Genomic DNA, 23,393 nt, shown 5'->3' with positions numbered 1-23,393 from the left:
GAGTTTGACAAGCAGTATGGTGTGATCAACCCTTTCGAAAGCAGCCTTGAGGTTTGTGTACACAGCATCCACCTGCGCCCCAATTTCCATATTCCTGAGGCAAATCGAAACGAAAGGAACAAGATTCGTTGAAACAGATCTCTTTGGATAGAAACCGTGGTGATCAGCAGAAATATAGTTTTTGCAGCAAGAAAATAATGCGTCGTTGATAATGATCTCGAATAATTTTGAACAGGCGTTAAGCGATGTCATTCCTCGATAATTTTCGACACTCTGCTTGTCACCTTTCTTGTGAACCGGAAACATAAATGAATATTTCCAACGTGTTGGAAACACACCCTGCTGTACCGAGATATTGAAAAGTTTAGACAGCGGTAATCTAAGCTCAGAGGAGCAGTTCTTCAGTACGCAGGAGAGAATTCCGTCAGGACCAGCAGCGTTGGAAAATTTCAGTTTTTTAATGGTAGATTCGACACAGGCTGATGAAATCCTAATGATATTAAAATCGAAAATATCTCCGGGAGTATCACTTATCGCATCTTCAATCTGGATCGACGAAGCGGGGCGATCGTTAAAAACACTTCTGAAGTGCTCGGCCAGGAGTTTGCATTTTTCAAATGGGGTACAGGGAATTCTGTTGTCCAGGTGGATTTCCAATGATAGTCCATCCTCCTTTCTTTCTGTTTTAACGAACGACCAGAACTACCTTGGATTACGCCGTAGATTGTCCTGAATGCGCCTAGTATACCTTTTGATTGCGCCTAGTATACCTTTTTTTGACGACTGAATTACGGCTGTTACAGTACTTGCGAAGCGCCCTCGATCTCAGTCACTTCAAATAACGTAGTCGAGCTTTGGACCAGGCAGGCTTAGGCGCAGTTCTGCTCAACGGTACACAATCAGGTATCACTCTGCCCACGACCTCCTCGAAGTAGTAAACAGCTTCATCTATCGATACGCAGGAATTCAGGAACTGCCAATCTGCCTGGGCGAGTAAAAGCCTCAATGCAACAAAATCGGTTCTTCAAAAGTCGAGCTCACGCACTTCAACGGTATTGTCGAACCGGACGGGTATCGTTAGATTAATATGTATTTCCTAGGCAGGATGGTATTTGTCAAGACCGATCAAGAGTTCAAGAGCTTCTACAACAGACCATTCCTTGACTGCAGCTTCATTCACCAGCACAAAATCGAGAATCCGAGCGTTAATATTCATAATTTTGTTGATTTGCGTTAGATTATGCAAACTGAAACCATCCAGAAGTGTACAGCCGGAATGTTAGAGTGAATAACGTCAATGGTAGGATGATCATCAGCAGAAACGTTCCAAATCAGCCCAGACTGATTGTAATGACCAAGTACCATAGCTAAGTCATTCTGTTCTAGTCGAGATAGTACATCACCAATCGAACTGATGTGATTGGTGATACTGATGGAACCCGATTTCCGGGCTTGGGGAAGGTACACCACACCGACACTCAATGCTCTATTTGGTGTCGTAATTTTCACCCACAACTGCTCAAGAAATGTGCAAACTGGAGTCGGGTCGCGAAAGCAACTAAGACGTTTTGAAACTGCAATCAAGACGCCACCTCCGCGCGATTTAGAGCTATTCAGATGATTACGGTCATTACGAAATACTGTGTACATACTCCCAAACAATTGTAAGGAATTAATTCGTTCATCAAGCCAGGTTTCAGTGAGAACTATAACGTGGTAGTTGGAATCAACAGCGGTCAAAAATATGTGATCTATCTTTGTCCTCAAGCCACGGACATTCTGGTAGTACATCAAGAGACCGTCGATTGTTGTTCGCTCGAATCAGATGAATCATCAACACGTATCGAACGTGGACAGCTTGGTGTTACGCTGGAGTCTTCCAAGAGATCAGTGGCTTCAATATCCGAATAAATGCTGCAGATTTGCTGAGGAACACTGAAAGTCGCGGAACTATCAGGCGATGGAAAACTATCAGAGAGAACGTACTTGCCTATATGAGAGGCTCGAAAGACCCCGACACCATCCTTGGCCACAGAACCAGAACGACTAAGAAGGCATGTATGAGCTGCGGGCGCGACTGGGTCGGGAGGACTAGGGGCTTCCATAGTGCTACAGGCATTGCGTTCTGGGATGATAGCTGAAGAACGAAGTGACTGACTCTGGCGCTATTGACCTCCACCTCCGGAAGGTATTTGATCCGTAGGAATCCTAATGACTCGTTGGCTTTGCGGGTAACTTATGAATTCGCGGAAAGACACGTTTTCCGGCCATGTATCTTTTGACAAAGCATTGATTCTTAGAGATTTGTTCATACCGATCTTGAAGGTTACAAAGCTTAAGGTGGCAGGTTCTTTGTCTTTAGGGACCAACCTTTTGGTTCTACATCGGCGCTCAAGTTCCAACAATCTCTAGTTAATTTAACGATGTCATTCTCGGAAGTACTTGGTTCAAATGCGGATAAATCAATCCACTGCAATTCCGTCGGCGGAGGAACAGTTTTGACAACTTCGGATGCAGCTTTAGTGCTTCGAATATTTGTAGGCCTGTTCATCAACCTATCGTTAGTGTGTTATTTGTTCTATGATTTATCGACAAAAGATGCACGTAGATTCCTGTATATTCAGTTTTTCAAAAAACTCGCAAGAACCTTGCAAAATTTTGTTACTTGACAACACGCACTGTGCGAAAAAAAACAGTCTCCACAAAGCGTGGTCCCGTCACAAAAACAATAATACAACTCAACGGATTTCTCCAAGCAAGTAAGTGCAAAGTACGGTTGATTTGGGACGCAGCGGCAGTAGCGAATGGGGTTACTTTGAACTGCAAACTTCTGAAGGACCCCGACTTGCTGACGCCACTACTTGCTGTTCAGCCGTTTTCGTCAATTTCCTGTGGTAATGACATTAGGGAAATGTTCCACCAGTTGTTGATCCGCCCCCAAGACCGTCTCCGGCAGTGCTCCCTCTGGCGAGAAAATCGTTCCGATCCGATCCAGAGTTTAATTATGAATGTGTCCACTTTCGGCGCTACTTATTCTCCCGGTTCTGCACGTGAAAAACCTCAATGTGCAGGAGTTCGTTATTCTTTATATAAGAGAATCCGCAGCCATAGTCAAAAACATTGTACGTGGATGATTATCTGGACAGCTTCATGACCGTGAAAGAAGCGGTGGAGATTGTCAAGGAGATGATACTGGTTCATTTTGAGATTCGCAAGTTTCGCTCGAATTCAACGCAACTCCTTAGGAAAATCGGGGAAATTACTGCTGATGAACCAAAGGATTTGATCTTGGAAAGGGAAGGAGAGATTCTGGTCCTTAGCGATCTCCAAAAATGGAAGTGAGTTCAATCGAAGTACAACGCGACAGGCGTTGCCACAAAATGGAAGAACGGGACCAAACCTGCAAGCGGACAGTCCTTGGTTGCGAGGATCCAAGTTCCTATATTATGGTGAGCAAACTTGGCCGAAACAACCGGCCACAGTGATCCAATAACAACTCTCATTACGGTCTTCTACCACCGACAATTTCGTCATGCAAATCGCGAGACAGTTCTCATCGAAATGCGGCAACACTTCGTGGTGGCAAAACTCTGATCCCTTATTCAAAAGGTCACGAAGAACTGCGTGCTCTGCAAGATCTCCAAGACTCTTCCAAGAGCACCATTGATGGCGCCTATTCCCGACGAAAGATTGCAGTCCTTTGTACGCACATTCACGTACGTTAGGGTAGATTATTATGGACCGGTGGACGCTCATTCCTCCCACAGCTCCGCACATGCGTGGAGTGTGGGAGCGGATTGTCCGGTCAGTTAAGACAGCGATTTTCTCAGCACTGAGCACTCCTTGAAAACCCGACATCGAGACCCTGAAAACGATTATCTATGAAGCAGAAGCGTTAGTGAACTCCAGACCGTTGACGTACATTCCGCTGGAGTCCGCGGATCACAAATCTCTAGCCTCCAACTACTTACTGTTGGGATAAATACCATGTCGTACACGATTCCACCCCTTTCGGTTAACCTTAACAGAAAGATCGATCGGGTTCTGAATCAGTAAAGATGCCGCTATCACATGGATCTCGAAGAAGTCAAAAACATTGATTTTGACAAAATTGCGGTTTTTTTTAATCCAAAATATATATTTTTATTAAGGCTCATATGGCGTCAACCTGACGGGGCCGGGAGTTCAATATTTCGACAATGTTTGCCTTATAACTATGTTAGTAATATGTAACCGATTACTCGCGGTTGGCTCGAGGTTAGTATTACAAGTGTTTTCGTAATTGTGATGTTGCTGTCTTCAATGATCTGTACCTGTGCCCGACACGGGATACTTCCTATTGGGATGCAGCTGACCATTAATCAGCAACGCCCCCCTAGTCTGTACCCCATATCTAGCGTGGTGCGTCTTCTCGAGGAATCCAGGATAGAATGGTCACTAGCCGGCGCAATCATCAGCTCGTGTAGAGTTGTCATGAGCGGTACAACCTTTGGCTTTTGTTGAATCATCAGTGGACTGCACAACCTTTGGCCCGTGTATCTGTAAAGAGTGTGTGTAGGTATTGCCGCGACTAAGTAAAAGTTTATAGATCGGATAGGAGGGATACGAAACAGGGACACAACGAAGGCAACATCATTAAACGTTGACATCGGCGTTTCTGAGGAACAGGTATAGATGAAGCAGAAGATCAGGATCACGGCTACCTAAGATATCCCGGACGGGGATATCCGATTGTCTGCCTTTTGCTCTCAGTGCTCTAGAGAGCTGAGAGCGAGCAGCATGGAACCGGATACACGACCAGACAATATGCTCGATGTCGTGGTAGCCATCGCCACAATCACAAAGATTGTTTGCTGCGAGCCCAATGCGATAGAGATGCGCGTTTAGGTTGTAGTGATTGGACATAAGCCGAGATATCACGCGAATGAAATCACGACCGACATTCAGCTTGAGCTTGAGCTTGGGTAGACTGTACAATTTGTAGTTGCTCTCCGTGATGAAATCACGACCGACATTCAATCCCTTAAACCAAGCTTTCGTCGAAACCTTAGGGATAATCGTGTGTAACCAACGACCGAACTCATCTTCACTCCACATACGCTGCCAACTAATGAGTGTGTCCTGACGAGGAATGTGAAAAAATTCGTTATAAGCAATTTGCCTTTCAAAAAGTGTGCCTTCTGAAGCGCCCACCTTAGCTAGCGAGTCCGCTTTCTCATTCCCCGGAATCGAGCAATGAGAGGGAACCCATGCTAAGGTAATCTTGAATAATTTTTCGACCAAAACACTCAATAGATGTCTTATTCTTGTTAGGAAATAAGATGAGCGTTTATCAACTTTCATTGAGCGGATTGCCTCTATTGAGCTGAGACTGTCTGAAAAAATAAAATAATGGTCGATGGACAATGTTTCAATGATCCCTAAAGCGTAGTATATCGCACCCAGTTCAGCGACATACACGGAACAAGGATCTTTGAGTTTGAAATTGCGGTTGTTTGAAAACAAAATTTGCGTTTTAGCAAGTTTTTTATGACGATTTATATTTTTTCAAATAGAAAAACTAAAAAAAACATATTTTTTATAAGCTCATGCGATAGAGAGATGTATAAAAATTTATTCACACCAAATTTGGATTAATTCGGCTCAGTAGAGCTTTCGATATCTTGTACGCCACTTTGTAAAAAAAACAGTTTGGAGAAAAACACGTTTGTAGTTTTGTGTCAAGGTCGCATTAGATATGATACCGCATGACTAAAATGGCTATAACGTGGCGAATAACGAGATTTTCGAAAAGTCCTTTCATGGGTGTTGCTTATGCAACGAAGAGAAAGTCGTTTCCGAAATTTTCAACGAACTTATTTGTGTTTTACGTTAAAATTTCCTAAAATTAATTTTACAGGTTAGAATTCAGTTTGATGATTTCCAATTCAACTCACGTTTTATAATTTTCCTGTCGTTTAGCCCGAGTGAAACAATTGAATTTTATAGAAATTTGAGCAAAATCCTAAATCGTGAACAAAAGCAGAATTCACAATGTGGAGATGAGCTTTGGCACAAAGCACTTAACCTAGCTGTATTGGTAAACACAATTTTAGTGGATATGGTTTTCTGTATGAAACACTTTATGAAAATATACAACACAATAAATTTAGGCATAGAGCACTAGAGTTCAGTTCTAAGAATTCTTTAGAACAAAAGGTGAATTTTTAATAGAATATCCTTTTCGCTAAATGTGTTCAGTCATCCATCATCTGTCAGTTGCTATCACGGTAATATTTTAGAGGTGTACTTGCTGACAAGGAGCGTTCTCAACAATGGGTTTGTTTTTGAATGTTCAAACTTTAGAAATTGAAGAAAAAAATCGTTCCTTTCAAATTGCTAGACTAGAAAATTCCCTTAAGATTTGGTTGCGTTCCATGGAAGCGAAACACATATGCACAAAAATGTGTATTCGAATCAATCTCCATACTTTTATACATTCCACATACCACAGTTATTTAGTTAGTATTCCTGTGTGTTTTAATTTCCCAAAATGTTTTATTTCTCTAGTGCAAGCTGTATCCAAACGGCCTTTCTCAAGACCAAGTGCCAGTTCCTGAGCTATCAACATCGAGGCCTTCTTCAACAGAAGGATCCCATCAATGGTTAGAGCAACCAGATGGTGTTATCGAAAAGACTGTTCCTTTTATCAGCAAGAAAAATTACCAGGGTATTGAGTCTAGTCATAACGCTATCCAGAAATAATCCTGTGTTTTGCAAATAGTTCTGCATAAGATCTACTTCGCGTATTACATCACACCTTGAGCAGAGATAACTCAGAAATAACGAATCACAAACTGAAAGTAGAAACGACAACCTTTTTGTCATTTTATTTTATTTTATTTTTATTTTATTTTACAAACATCAACAGGCTTAACATGTTTGCCCTAATGACCGAGAATTAATTATTAAATATAAAACTAATAATAAAACTATAGAACTAAATATTAAACCTATAACAATTATAACTACTTAAGAACAGCAGAATAGAGCATTTTGAGGGACGAACGGGAAAGGAGATAATCAAAAGACGAACTACAAAGATTGAACACGACACATACTGGTTACGGGTTCATTGTAGCCGTAATTTGTTCAAGATGGTGGAAGGTACAATCATTCCAATGTCGCTCAGAACCATCCCAAGGATGAGTTAAAACTGCGAGAAGCGCGGTTCAAAAAAAAAACATTTTCAAACATGTCACATACTGTGGATTCTTAGCAAAAGAACGTTATCCTAATAAGTTCAAAGAGTGGTCTATAAACTCGATGAATACGACTTTCTCAATAAAAATATCTCCATTCCACAAAACAGCTCCCTTCGATCCTGACATGCTTGGCGCCTTGTCAAAAGATGAATGGCACTTCATGAAATCTCAACTCATCCAAAATGGAAAAAAAACGAAAAAAAAGCTCAAAATAGATTGTTTTGCATGGACTTCTCCATGGTGAAATTATGGACGTAGGACTACATCCTCATTTTCGCTTAACTTACTCAAATCTACTTGTCCATTAGTTCCGAAATTTACCAAAAACTACTAAATTAAAAAAAAAGTTGATGGGTCTGAGCCTTGGGGCACGGACGGGATCTTGACATAGGACTGTGTTTGTGCGTAGTAATTAGACGGTTAGATGAGATAACGTGGTAGGATCCGGTCCAAAATTTACACAAAAATACCATTAAAGCCACTACTAACCTTTTCTTCTGTTTATTCAATTATGCAGAAAAAAGCAAGGAGTCATCATTTATCATTTTTAAACACATGGCTAAATAGTTATGATCGACATGAATATAAGCCTAAGTCAAATAAATCTATGACTACCGAAAAATATATTATAGATAAAATAGTATTTCTCCTTCGTTCCTACGATGTTCGGAATATTGTTTGTAGGGGGTTGTAATAGCTTTATAGTCAGGTGATGTATATTAAGTATCCTATGGCCATCAGGAGCACCCTTGGGAACTTCGTGTAACTGCTGTAGTGAACTGATCTCATTGGGTGCTAAGTTCTGCTTATGTATAGGAAAAGGAGCAAGTGTATTCGAGAAGGTGAAGTGGACTTCTAAGGAAGACATACACATATTAAGATCGCGACTACTCTAGCTATCATAATCTGATATGCGTGAGTATATCCTTTCGATCCTCTAAATCAGCTACCAGTTCAATTCGTTGTTTGCATTTCTACATTACCAAACGACATGTTCGATATCATGATATCCTGGATCAACATTGCATAATTTGTTAGCAGCAAGACCTACCCGATAAAAACGTGAATTGAGCTTGATTTGATTATCGGCAAATGGAGAATAATTCATAATACGCATCGATTAACATTGTGAACTAACACCCGAATGTAGGCAAAAAGATTGCTCGTTGCGCCAAGGAGGAAAGCGAGTGGTTAGTGCAATCGAAACAACATACCCATTTTTATTATAAAATTGTTTCTTTTTTTAGTTTTTTTTAGTATATTTTCCGTTTGTGTGTCTAGAAAAAAAAATTGCTGGATAAATTTTCTGTCTTATACCAACACAACATATGTCGCAGAATTTGGGTAATATGCGTTTGAAAAATCTTACTGAATCGTTACCCCCCCATACAGAAATCAAAGACATAGTCTTATGTCAAAATGAAGAAGAACTTAATTCAATATGGGTTTTCCATATTTTTTGTAATTCAATACTATAACAACAAACTGTGGAAGTCGAAATTTTATAATTTTTTTTAGAATATAGAATATAATAATTTTATTATATTATATTCTATTTTCTGGAATCTACGTTCATGTATTGTTGACAAACGTAGAAATGTAATTAATTAAATTAACCATTCGTGTCCAACAGTCCGAAACAGAAAAAAGTCAGGTGTTGTCAGTCAAATTCTTTCGTGACGTGACACACGTAAGAATTTGACTGACAACAAGCCAATCTATATGCATAAAAATCTCGTGTCACGATGTTCATGGTCGTACTCCTACTCCTACTCCAACTCGTACTCATGGTCGTATGTGTTTCATTCATTATGAACATCATTACTCATTTTGAATTGATATTTATGAACATGCGTTTAGAGAAGACGAAACAAGCAAAAGTCTGGATAGAGCTCGATGGATTTTTATGAGTATCGTATGATGTATCGGCACGGCATCCTACGATGTCGTGTGCTGTGCCAACAATTCATGGTCAACATGTACGCGAAGGTGGAGAACGAACGACTGCGATTTCTACGACACAACCAACAGGAGCGGCGTGCGGAAGAATACATTACTTTGCGAGACGCTATCATAAGCAATACCGACACAGCCTGTGTATGCCGGATGTTGAAAAAACCGTCATGAACGGTTTCGGTGCAGAAAATTTATATTCTTTTTTGCCTCTAACTCATTACATGTTACTCTCCATGCATCATGAAGCAGCAGAATCATATGGACTATGCAAAGCGACTGATTCATACTTAATTACTGCAACAGATCCTGACCCATAATTGTCAGAGATTGCAACCTATGTGAATATTTAACTAGCTAGATGCTCAGGGAAGGGTAGTCAAATTATATTTTTCATTTCTGACGCTGCTATCCCTTGCGATCACGAATGAAATCATTAGGATTTGAGTTGTTTTCTCAAAGAAACTGTTTTATGCGGTCCCTATCCACCGCATAAAACAAGTTTTTTTTTCCAAATTGTGTGCTCCCGTGGCCGTTAGCGTTCCACATTATCATGCCGGGGGGTTCGGGTACGATTCCCGTTCTGGCCGGGGGATTTTTCGTCAAAGAAATTTCTTCCGACTTGCACTGTTGTCACGCGTATTCTAGAGCTTGCCACTCCAGAATACATTCAAGGCGTGTTATTCGGCATAGAAATCTCAACAAAGTACTACTAATAAAAATGACCCAAGTAATACTTACGTTGAGAAGGCGAAAGTTCACTGGGAACGTTAGTGCCATCCAAGAAGCGAAAACTATTTTTTAAAGTGCACAGAAACAGGTTTGCCTGTATTGATTATGGTGCCAATGAATGTGCGGAAAAAATCAACCCTAAAATTTCAAAAAATTACCCCATACAAAATGTTCACTACCTTGAAAACACACCCTATGCAAAATTTCAGCTCAATCGAACTTAAGAGAGATTGGTATAAAGCGGTCAACGTTTTTTGAAAATAGAAAAATCACCCAAAGAGGGCAGTAAAAGAAATCGAAGAAATATTTTTGATGACAAATGTCTTAAAATTGCATAAAACGTCAAGATCTACTGTCATCTATAATTTTTTTTTGTCAAAAATAAACACTCTGAGACTTCTGTGGTACGAAGCAAAACATATGGTTTTGAGTGCCAATCAAAATGATCATCTCGGTTTTTTATATGGAACTTTGTGCGAAACTTCGATTTACACGATAAAATACCCAATGCAAAATATTAGCTCAATCGGACTTAATGAAAAATCGAGATGATAATTTCCATTGACACTCTAAAAATGATTTGTGCATAATAATCAAATAAGTTCCAAACCAATATGTTATAACTAGTGCTTATTCAAATAACGTTTGAAATTTTCATGCATAATTTCATGGAATGATTCAAATATATTTTAACCATTCGTATGCATCTATTTTAGATATAAAATTGCACCACAAGTATTAAAGGGACGCTACTCAATCCACATGTAGTTCTATAGATACATTTGTTATCTTATCGAACGATTCCGATAAAACCCCCACTTATTAATCCCAAAGCCAGCGCCTGTTTACTTTTGCTTCGCTGCACTAATTGGTTCTTATACAGTTGCCACCGGTTCGAGTTCCGACCGCTGTGTTTCTCGGTTTGTTTTTATCGTCCGTGATTTAGTTTCGGTGATAAATGATTACCGATTGCGATCGCAGCCGTTATCGAGCTGTACCGTTGTACCTTATCTCTTCCCGTACAGGTACCAGTCAGCGGGAGAATCCGGCTGGGTCGGTCGGTCGTTCTTGAGCGGCCACGAAATGGTGCCACCAATTTGTGACATTTCGTTTGATGACAATTCGCACGGTGTTTATCTCGCGGGTCAAACTCTCGCCGGCCATGTGGACATCGCGACACAGAAAGCGAAGAAGGTGAAAAGTGTTTATCTGAGGATAACCGGGCAGGCGTGTGTCAAATGGGAGGACAGTGGCGGAACTGGTAGCAGCGTGACTTACAGTGGGCGGGAGGATTACATCGAGCATAAGATGGTGTTTCTTAGCAGCGATTCCACCGAGGCAACCGCTTTGAACGAGGGTACACATAGTTTCAAGTTTTCATATAAACTGCCACCAACCAGTCCGACTTCGTTCGAAGGGGATTTCGGTTACATACGATATACTATTCGAATAGTGCTAGAGCGACCATGGAAGTATGATTTGACATATAAGATAGCATTTACGGTTGTTAACCAGCTGGATTTGAATAGGATTTCGCCACCTCTGAATGCAGCTACCGTGAAGGAAAACATGAGACAATACCGATGCGGGTTGTGTAGATCAGGTCCCTTGATTATGACCGTGAGCATACCAATGACCGGTTACGTCCCAGGGCAGTTTATTCTGGTAACCGTGGAAGTGATGAACAAAAGTGGACGGAATGTAAGTGAGATTAAAATAAAACTTAGGAGACAGGTCACATATATAAGCCAAACTCCGTGCGAATGTGCCAAATGTGTGTTTCATACCCTGGTTAAATATCAGTGCAGTGGCGTTGATCGGAATAGATCCGCCGGCTATGTGAGACGCTTGCTCATTCCCCCCGAATCACCATCGCGGACCACCAGTGTAATACGGATTGAATATTTTGTTGAGGTTGTTGCGAACGTATCTGGCGGATATGCTAGCGAACGAGTGAAACTACCCATAGTGATCGGTACTGTGCCGTTGGCTAACCTCAGCAGATCTCAGGAACAATCTTCCGCCATAGATAGCCAGTCGACGATAGCCGGGTCAACCACTAATCTATCAACGCAATTTCTTTCGAGCAGCATCCAGTCGTTGAAATGTAAGATAACCTACCGAGATTCCATTAAGCATTGAACCCCATCGATCGTTTCTCTCTCCCACACACACAGTTCCACATAGCTTCGAGGAATCGCGGTGTCGGGCCGCGATCAACATCCAGGAAGATGACGAGCAGCAAACGCTGGGAGCGAAACCTTTCACCCCGCGTTATCCAGTGTACAGGTTCGACCGGCAGTTGAACGATAGCTGCGGGGGAACCGCGCCTTGCCGGAGTAGTTGAGTGTGCATTGGATTGGGGGGACCACCTCGAGATCCAATTTAATTGAATAACGTTACGATGCGGCGATGCTTATCGGACGCGTAAAAAAGTAATAAACGAAAAGTATACGATAGGTGTTCGTTGTCGGTTTGCTCTTATCTGTTTGGTTTGTTTGGCCGCGAAGCTCCGCGCTTGCTGGTTCTGGGAATCTGCGAATGATCGGGTGCGCCCCATAGAGGAAGATGCGTCATCGCACTTCTACCGGCACTCTTGAAATAAACAGCGATACTAGATGTGTTCAACTCAAGGCTCGATCTGTTTGAACAATTATTTTTAAAAGCTTAAATAAATAGTGTAATGCATGCTTCGGGAAATCGATCTCAAGTATATTTTGTGTTCTTTTTCATATAAGAAGCCTTGGGGGAATGACATTGGAAGAACGGGTAAGTCAGAAGGGCGTACACTCAAGAACAATCATCCAATTGTTGCGAAACGTCGATAACAATCAGCAACCTCTTATTGTGGTATCCGTGTGATCAAATATGTCCTCTAATCTTTTGGAGTGTAAATGTTTGATACAGAAAATATGATAGGATAAAGACAGCCCTAAATCGGACAATTCCTTTCTCGAATTTTGCTCTAATCAACACATTCGGTGACCCATTTTTATTTATATGAATAGAAGATGATATAGAAGTGCGTTTTATCACATTAAAAAAATTTCAATGATCATGTTTGGTTGAAATATGTGTATTATTTTTACGAGACCCCCTCTCCATTTCAGAGAAGGGATGGGTGTTATACCATCATAGGAACATTCGTCATATTCAAAAACCTTCACATGCCAAATTTGGCTCCATTTGATTGATTGATTTTCGAGTTATGCAGAAATTTGTGTTTCATTTGTATGGTAACCTCCCCTTAGAGAGGAGGGAGGAGTGTCGAACCACCATAGAGACGTTTATCGATCCCTAAAACCTCTATATGCTATGTTTAATTCCATATGTTTGATTAGATCTCGAGTTTTTCAGCACCCTCCCCTCCCCCTCTTTAGAGAGGAGAAAGGAGTGTCAAACCAACATAAAACATTTATTGCTCTATGGCAGCCCCCTCTCCTTCAGAGGGAGGGGAGGAGTGTCTATCTACCATAGAAATGTTTCGTGCCTCCTAGAACCTTCACTTGCCGAATTCGGCCCATTTGCTTGATTAGTTTTCGTTTTTTTTTGTGTTGCAGCTCCCCCTTTAAGAGGTGGATTGTCTAACCACCGTAAAAACATTTATTGCACCCTAAAAACTCCATATGCCTAATTTGGTTTTAATTGCTTGATTAACTTCCGAGTAAAGCAGAAATTTGTGTTTCATTTGTGTGGCAGCTCCCCCTTAAAGAGGGGGGGGGGGGTGGAATGTCTAACCACCGTAAAAACCATTTATTGCACCCTAAAACCTCCATATGCCTAATTTGGTTTTATTTGCTTGATTAACTTCCGAGTAATGCAGAAATTTGTGTTTCATTTGTATGGCAGCCCACCTCATCTCCCCCCCCCCCCCTTAAAGAGTGGGAGGGGTCTCAAACTATCATAAGAACCTTCCTCGACCCCAAAAACTCCTAAAAACTAATTTTAATGTTGATCGGTTCAGTAGATTCCGAGTCCATAAGAATCAGACAGACATAAAGACAAAAAGACAGAAAAACAGAAAGACAGAAAGACAGAAAGACAGAAAGACAGAAAGACAGACAGACATCACTCCATTTTTATATATTTATATAGAGTGCCAACAGTGTTGCTACTAGTGATGTACGATTTTTGAAATTATTCGTTCATCAACAAATCGAATATTTTTCAGCTGTTCGTTATTCCATTCGATTCATCGGCCATCTGCATTAAAAAAATACAAATACAATACGTCAATATTTCTCATTATTATTTCTCTCAGTGTGGCATTTAATCTAACAATCGATTATTTTCGATTAAGAAAGAAATAGAAATATTGACGTTATAATTAATTGTATTTGTATTTTTTTTTCGTTTCGTGGTGCTGCGGTTGCTGTTTGGTTTACCAATGTGTTTGTAACATCTCTCAATCAGCGGTAGAAATAAATAAACAAGTTAGGCATCGTGCAACAAACTCTACCCGAAACAATGTAAATTATAATTGAAATTAATATATATGAATTGAAGCAAACTTTTGCGTATTTAACAGATTTTCTATGTGATAGGACAGCACGATTCTTTGCAATTGGTGAAAAAATCACAAATATAACAAAATTTATAGAAAGATGGTTATGTTTTTTTATTCTGTATTATGGTGACTTTCAATATTATTGGCTGGTTCGTCACTCGGACCACGGCTTTACTTCCACTCCGAAGGAAGAATGTCGGAAGTAATCATTGAACTCGTGACCAGTGTTGCCACAGTTTAATCTGTACCAGAGGGGTTAAAAATCATTCTCATTTGAACTTTTTCTTTCAAAAATCTGTACCATAGGAAATATTCGTTGTAGAGAAAAATACATTTTATTAGCATAAAAATACTCATTTATTCACTACAAATATCACATTTACATTTCATTCGTCATTCATGTGTTTGATGATGCTTAAAGATAGCTTTTCTGAATGTAGATTGCATACTATCATTTATTCAAAGTTTCGAGCTGCCGCACCAAACGTTAAAATAATCATGTACCTTAATGTAGCTTTGTTCAAATGTAAGAAATTTCCTGCCGAAAAAATCTGTACCAATCTATATTTTTTGACGAAAATCTGTGCTCTGTACCGTACAGAATCTGTACCAAAAATAACGAAAAAACCTGTACCTTTCCAGATAAATCTGTACGTGTGGCAACATTGCTCGTGACCTTTGGCGTGGCGTTATAACTAATGGCGGGTTTACACTAGGGAGATCTATAAATATAGATGAATTTATTCACGTGAAAATATGTGTAAACGGGCGAGAATAAATATGATACACTTATTCGAGGTATATATAACTTGAATAAATTCAGCATATGTAAACGCTTGTGAATTTCTCACTGGTGAGAAATCACTGAAGTTGGATGCGGTTCTACTTCAGGTGAATAAATTCTCCGAAAATATGAATATATTCATTATTGAAGTTCGTGCTAGTGTAAACGGTTGATGCGATTTCTATAAATCTCATCATATTTCTTCACTTGAATATATCCCTAGTCTAAACCCACCCTAATAAAGCAAATGGATGGTAACCATTGCGCCTCAATGTTTATGTCATGTTTTCTTCTAACGCAGATTTTCTCATTGATAAAAGAATTACTTCTATCTATTTAAATATTGAAAACATAAACGCTTTTATTCTGTAGTAAAAATATATAACAATATTCTAGATGGGTACTATTTTGTTCTGTATATTATTCATATTTATGATAAACAGTAGAAATCCGTTTCTTCTGACTCCTCTTATTATGAAGTCTTTGACAATTGAATTTCTTTTCATCATAGGAGATCACCTGAAATAGTGAGCCCGATGGGATTAGCTGTTTTCCGACCCGAACGCGTCAGTGGAGGTCAACCGTGGCTGAGCAGTATGCAATCACCCAAAAGAAGCAACTGGATGTGCTGGTGAAAAACATATTTCCGGCGAAACGCGATGTCGTGGTTATAAAGGATGACCTGACGCTGGTCGACAACGGCTGGCAGGGAATCGGATACTTTAGGTCCCCTACCGAGGAGGTAATGACGCGATGACGTCAAATCTATTTTTGACACCAATTTTCCGAAGAAGATCCCTTTGTGGTTGATGATCAGCGAAAAGATGATGTCCAAGCCGCTGTTCTTTTCAACGGGGTTTGCAGTGAGGGGAAAGAATTACAGCTTCCGTAAGTTGCCGCCTTCATCAAGAGTTATCACGTAAAGGAGGATGTGTTTTTGTGGCAGACCAGACCTTGTCATATTATACCGAGATATCACTGGAAAAGATGGACCGGCTAAAGAAAAACGTTGTACCGAAAAATGCCAATCTTCCTAACGTCCCCCAGCTGCGACCGATAGATAATTTTAGGGCGAACCTCAAACAGAGGATCTACTCCAATAATTTCCTAACCGAAACGGAGAAGCAGCTGATCGCCAAGGCCACGAAAGAACTGAAGAATAGCCAGCAGCCATCTTTTCATCGGCCATGGTTAAGGTCTAAGTGGTGCGGACTCAATCCACTTCATTTTCAAGCAAATTCATGCATGTTTTCAAGCGATTTCTTGCAATAAATTCTTAGACCACCAGAGATGCCAGATTTACAAATATGTTTGTAAATTTACAGACATATCTGTAAAACACTTTTTTTTTGTTGTAGACTTTTTGGATATAACAATATTTCACAGGTTTTTGAAAAATAAAAGGGCTCTATTCATCACATCAAAGATATTTGACTCACCATATGACACTTTTCCATAGTTTTAATACAGAAAAGTTATTATATTTAGTTTATATCAATACACATTACGTTAGACCAGCGATACTCAACCTGCGGCCCGGCAGTCTTTCTGGTTGGACCATCTGGTGAGTATGAAGTTTGGAACTCATACACATAAGTACTTTTGCCCTGACATCATTGCAGACGAAAGAGAGGATACGGTTTTTCACAATTCACAATTAATGAAAAATTGCATTCTCTGCAGGTAACGAAAAATCTTGAATTGTCTCTGATAATTATTTTTTGTTCTAGATAAGATTGTTTTGCTGAAATGCAAGGAGATTTATTGAAAAATAGTTAAGCTAGGGTCAGAACTATGTCTTCTAAGTATTAAAACAAATCGAATAAAAATTTTCATTCTATTCCTAACAATTTACATTCGCTTTCGGCTCTGCTTATGGCGAAATATGGGTTACTATTCGATATTGTTACCACAGACATGGTTCATGGCCAAGTGGAGATCTAAAACTTGTATAGCCTTGCATGGCGGATGGAAAATATACACTGTATTTTCTTATAAATTTCACCAACGACAAGACCGCAAGCCTTGGTGGATGTCCAATATATCAACGAAGAAATACTGATTTTTATAAAAAATAACAACGCGTATGTATGTGTATGTATGTATGTGTAGATCGTTGAAACATTTAAGCACACTTACAACACATAAGTTATTAAGTGGTCCAAAAAATCAATTTTTTCCACTTTTTCCCAAAAATGACAAATGAAAATTAATAACTTTTGAATCACTGAATCGATTTAGATGATCGACATATAGAATTGAAACTAATGACTTTGCCTTTTATTATAAAATATTTAACTTGCGAAAAAAATCATTATATTTTAGTAATTATTGATCGTAGTCATTTTTTATTTTTTTTATGACTTTGGACTAGAGGGCGCTATATTTTTATATTTTTTCTTGAAAGCAGAGGATTTTTTACATAACATATCTCGATATCAGAGATGCTATTTTTTTGTTTTTTTGGATATGATGTTTCAAAGTAATCCGGTGGTTCGAAAAATCATTTTTCTCCCTTTGTCCAAAAATAACTTTCTGCAAAAAATCATAACATTCGAACTACTGAACCGGTTTTGATGATCGATGTATTAAATTGTAGCCAAGAAGCAAAATTTGAAAAAAATATCACACTTGCGGGAAGGATTCTAGTAGCATAGTTCTAGTTTAGTCACATATGAATATTGATCGAAGACTTAAAACATGTTAAATTTACAACTTTATAACTTAAAAACGATAATTATAACATCTCTGATATCGAGATATGTTAGGTAAATAATCCTCAGCTTTCCATAAAAAATATAAAAAAATATAGCGCTCCTATCTTAAAACGAGAAAACTGTGAAAAAATAACTCAATCAATAATTACAAAAACAAGAATTCAATTTTTTCGCAAAAGTAACATTTTTTCAAAGAACAATAGCTCGTAAGCTTCAATTTGATATGTCGATGATATGAGTCGGTCCAATAGTTCAAGAGTTATGCTTTTGTAGTGGGAAAAATGGGGAAAATTTGTTTTTCGAACCATCGATTAGTTTTGAAAAATCATATTTCAAAAACGGAAAAAATAGCATCTCTGATATCGAGATATTTTATGTAAAAAATTCTCACCTTTCAAGAAAAAATATAAAAAATTATAGCGCCCCCTAGTCCAAAGCCATGAAAACATTAAAAAACGACTACATTCAATAATTACGAAAATAGGATCCATATTATCTGCAAGTTCAATATTTCTCAATTAAAGCTCATTGGCTTCAATTTGATATGTCGATCATCTAAATCGGTTAAGTGGTTCGAAAGTTATAAATTTTTGAAAAAAGTCATTTTGGGAAAAAGTGGAAAACAATGATTTTTTGGGTAACCCTAAAATGGAAATGGGCACCCCAATGAAAAAATAAAAAAATACGAGTCTAATGTTTAGCGATAAAGAACAATATTACCACTTTTGACGAAGATCTGAGAACCACTATATTGGTTTGGCATGGAATGGCTGTATATATATACAAAATACAATCTTACGTGCATCACGATGTACAAAGTATTAATGAATATGTGAAAATTAACGTTAAAAGACATTTCTATAGATCTGCACACTTTTCCACATTTTTAACAGACATTCACATGTTTTTACAGACTTTTTTTTCAAAATCATCTGGCATCTCTTCCTACCACTTTTTATCGAATATTTTCAAATCGCAGGAGTAAACATTTACGTGACCCTGACTTCGTTTGTTTTTATTTCGTTCGGAAAAACGTTATGTCAAAGAGAGGGGACATTAAAAAGGCGTAGCTCAGTGAAAGGCTGAGATGCTCTTTCAGAGATGCAATGGTCAATTAAACAATTGACGGAAAAATGTAGTTCGTTCATTTTATTGTTTGAATTATTTTTGCCCCTGACAACAATACCTCTTTTATAATGTTGATTATCATAAGAAAAATAACACTCCTGATCGTTGGATCTCTTTTGACATTTCAATTGGATCTTTTTTGACAGCCGTTTTGATTCAGTCCGCACCTGAGAGAGAGGAGCCAGCTCGTTTTTGTAGTGATCACCCTTATGTCAGCGCGAACCAGTCACAGTGAACCAAGGGGAAGTATTGAAATATGCAGAAAATTTCAACATGACATTTTTTTGCAAGACATTTTATGTGAAAATAATTTTGACGTCGGACTACATCTTTCATTTCTATACTGGGGTGTAAGTTCAAAGCTTCGAACACAAGAGTGTTACATTGGGGAAACAAGATTTTGAGCAATAAAACCTCTTCGCCGGTTGAAATAAATGTAATGATAAGCGCTTCATTCGAAGCATAAAATGTCTACGCGTTATATGAGTGTTACTTATTGATCCAATAACTTGTTTCAATAGCTAAAAAATTGCTTTGAAAGCAAGCTATTGAAATCACAAAAATCTGTATATAAGGTATATAAGGTGCCAGCTCGGAAATCCACTCAATTATAATTGTACAGCGGTTAGATCATTTTGGAACAGTTACTGATGCAAAAAAAAACCAAACTTGCTACTGTGAAGAAGGCGACCAGCAAGAAGAAAGCTGCTGATACTGCTGGTGTGGCTGCCCGAAAGCAAAAGTCAAACAAATCTTCAAAACTCGCTGCATGCAAGCCGATAACGCCGAAGTCATAGAAATCAATAGCAGCTTCGAAAAAAACTACCCTAGCCACACATAACGCACAACACGAGAGAAAACAAGATAGTGTTTTCAGCAAATCAAATCCAGTTCTTTTCAGAAAGAGTTTATCAAATACTGCGGTCAAATTCATATTTTTTGTAATTTTTTCGATCAACGTAAGATTACATCTTTCGAGCACTTATTAGGGGTACAATGAATCATGAGAAAGACAATTCATTCCGACTCGACACTCACACAAACAATGTTCACTCATCAATGTCACAAAAGGGAAGTGGGTGTTGTGAGGGAGAGCAGAGTGACCGCTACATTTATGTAGACTGTTTGGAAGCGACAGTTATGTTGTCTATGGGAAATGGTATACAGAATAAATCACACATAAAGGGGAGAAAGAATCTTGACCCTTTTAGTTTTGTGGACAAGACCAATTGGTTCACCTTCACTATCGGTCAATTCGATTGGATCTTCAGTGATACTATTGCCTTGATTAGCGACCTGCATATCAAATTTTAAATTTGCATATGAATGGTCCATCAGTGATGAGCAGGAATATCATGGCAAAGATGACGAGAGACTGGTAGGATAATTCTCATCTTCATCCGAATCGTGATCACTGCCTGTTAAAATTGCAGACACAGCATCCTTTTTAGTCAACCTATTATTATTTCCATCGGACACAAACGAAATTCCCTCAAAATGCACCTGAGAGAAATCAATGTTAACTCTTTTAATTGGAAGATTAGCACTTTTTTTATATATTCCACATATGTTGCATATTCAAATTGCATCGGAGAATATACAATCATCGCCCACATTGCAAAAATCGATTCACTGAGCTTGCAGCAATAAATCAAACTGGAACCAGTGAAAGAATGAATGAAAGAATGAAAGAATTCGCGAAAACTGAATGAAAGATCGGAAAAAGTCACAAATGAGCCCAAAACACCCATTAATTCACAAAAGATCTCCACCGACAAACAAATCATAAAAAACAGTTTGCTTCTTATTTCGGATATTGTTTTAGTAATCATCGAAATAATTCTTTAGAACAACTATATCGGAATTATCAAAAGTAAAAAAAATGTTGGAATGGGCAGATGGAAGCCATGATGTGGGCTGACCTGGTACATCTTTTATTATTTCCTACATGATCCTTTTTATACCCCCCATATATTCCTGTTAGACGCAGTCCTACGTCAAAATTCAAATCGGGGATAAAAACGCACAAAAGTACTCACAAACAAAGGTTCACGTCAAGTTTGAACACTTTTCTCACAAATGAATGACAACAACTTGTTTGATTGAAATTGTCAGATTGGAATTTTCTTGATGATGATGCGTAAGAAGAATAAGAAGAAAACAATCTATCTGTCATTCAGCTGGCTCCTCTCTCTCAGGTCCGCACTACCTAGGTTAAGGTTAGTCCATTGTTGAATGCATACTTTCTATATTTAATGTGCTATGATCATCAGAATATTGACAAAAACAACAGCCACGTTAGCCTATCCGCCAAGTCAGCCCAGAAACGGGCACCGTGCGCAAAACGGACAGCCAGCTGAGCGCATCTTAACCAATGTGCACGATCAGCAGTTTTAGCCAATAAGACTGATTGTGCCAGAACGAGTTAGTTAGTAAGAAGTACTGAGTGTATACGCGTAGTTACGAATAGTTATGTGAATAAAAGTGTTTCAAATGACTTTTTTTTACAAAAAAAAAATCGATCACGTATCGGGTAATGTAATTCTACTACACAATTTTTTCTGTCTATTCCCTGTAGGAAATGTTAGATAATAGGGGCGGGAAGGGGCGCTATCTCTACTCCAACGCGCGAACTACTTTCCGCCATCTTTTGGCCAGCTTACCGTTTCTACCGTGAACCCCTATCTCGGTTCAGTATCTAGTTTTCTAGCCAAACGGAAGGTGACTGTCATCACCCATCTCCCCTGTTCTCCGGACCTCGCCCCGGCAGACTTTTTCTTGTTTCCCAAGCTAACGAACGCTTTGAAAGGGGACCGTTTTGACGATGTTCCAAACATTCAACGAAATGTGACGCGTATTATAAACTCCATATCGGCTGAGTAGTTTAAACGCGCCGACACCTCTACGAACATTCAAAAATTTGTGTGGAAAGAGAAGGCCTATATGTAGAAAACTAATATCTAATCTTTAGAGTACCTCATTTTTTCTTTGTTTCTTTGTTTGTTTGAGTATCATGAGGATAGAGGTTCGTCACGAGTGTTTAAGATGGTTTTCCAACGCATAGTTCACGGGAAAGTATTCAGGATCTATGATACTCGAAAATTGGGTCTAAGATGACAACATTCTGGAAAAAAAATCATAATTACTCGTTGCAACGTTTATAGAACACTTCCGTTAACGTTTATAAATAATGGAATATTTCTGTAACACCAAGGACATTTACAATGCTTATTTGCGAGTCAAGTATTCTATATCCATTTACTATCTATTACGAAATGATTGTTTGAAATAACACATTAACTACCACGTTAAAAATCTTTTTCATGATCAATCCCTGGGGACTGAAGCTGATTTTTTTTGGGTTTTTCACGTCGTCTTATCGGACCGACAGTGAATTATTCATTTTGAGAGTGTCAACATTGAGTTAGTAAACGATTTTAGGGAAAAGTCCATTTTCGATCCGAAGGGACCGACGTGGGCCAGACGAAAAGTTCACTATCGGTCCCCTACCTCGGTTGAGGCTCAATGTGCTAACCAATATCTTCACATTCATAAAGTTCTAAGTTCACTAATCTAAGAGGGTGCCGCTAACTCCAAGATGAATTATCACGAGACCTCAGACCATCACATTTTTTTCTCCATGCCTCAACGTGCCATAGATGTATCACATACGAATCCGCAGTTTTCGGGTAAACAGCTCAAGTTTTGATTCGTCCGTCCAGGGAACCGTTTTCCATAACTCATGGACCTTATTAGCATGCCCCTTAGCAAGCTTAAGCCGTTCGGTTTTGTGTTCTGATAAATCAGCGTTTCCGGGTAACTTCAACTCCTGTGCTACGAGACGACGACGACGAACAGTTCGACCAGGGACAGATAACTGAGGGGTTTTCGATATCTCGCGAACTGTTACCTTTGAGTTTTTCTTAATTTCACGAATGACATCGGTGTCCGTTCTCGCGTCCGTTTTGTGCTTTCTGCCGTTGCCAGGGTAATCCACCACTGATTCGAACATTTTTATTTTCAGAAGAATTTTACCAACCGCCTTGCCTCGCTGAGACTGTACTTCCTAGCGACAGTCCGGCACGAATCATTTTGTTGCACATCACGTTTACCTTAAAAAATGTCGAAATGTCAAAACATAGAATTGGGTCCTATTCAGGACCTATCGTATACATATCGATTTTCGAAGTGGGCACATTTTTATTACTGTTTTTGTTTTAAATGTAATGCAATCGATTTTTTGTTTATTCAAAGGAATTTTTTTTTTCAATGTTTCATTAGTAAAACTTTAAAAGAATATGATAAATAAATGAATCAAAAAAAAATTA

General features: G+C 38.9%; 2 protein-coding genes across 4 annotated transcripts in view; one reads left to right on the top strand and one right to left on the bottom strand.

The window, feature by feature from the left end:
- The window catches only part of LOC129765090 (uncharacterized), a 165,736-nt gene that overhangs the window by 94,990 nt on the left and 47,353 nt on the right, over positions 1-23,393 (bottom strand). The window lies entirely within an intron of this gene.
- Positions 10,837-12,855, top strand: LOC129765088 (arrestin domain-containing protein 2-like). The gene is made up of 2 exons (XM_055764944.1): positions 10,837-12,036; positions 12,107-12,855. Exons 1-2 carry the CDS (start codon positions 11,013-11,015, stop codon positions 12,274-12,276), a joined length of 1,194 nt encoding a protein of 397 aa, XP_055620919.1. The 5' UTR covers positions 10,837-11,012; the 3' UTR covers positions 12,277-12,855.

This window comes from Toxorhynchites rutilus, chromosome 2 (genome assembly GCF_029784135.1).
Source record: "Toxorhynchites rutilus septentrionalis strain SRP chromosome 2, ASM2978413v1, whole genome shotgun sequence".
NCBI lineage: Eukaryota > Metazoa > Arthropoda > Insecta > Diptera > Culicidae > Toxorhynchites > Toxorhynchites rutilus.
This window is presented reverse-complemented; position numbering and strand designations above follow the sequence as displayed.

Coding starts and splice junctions, on each gene's coding strand:
- LOC129765088 (XM_055764944.1), top strand. CDS start 11,013: ATGGTGCCACCAATTTGTGACATTTCGTTTGATGACAATTCGCACGGT. Junction 12,037..12,106: donor CAGCATCCAGTCGTTGAAAT/GTAAGATAACCT, acceptor CCACACACACAG/TTCCACATAGCTTCGAGGAA.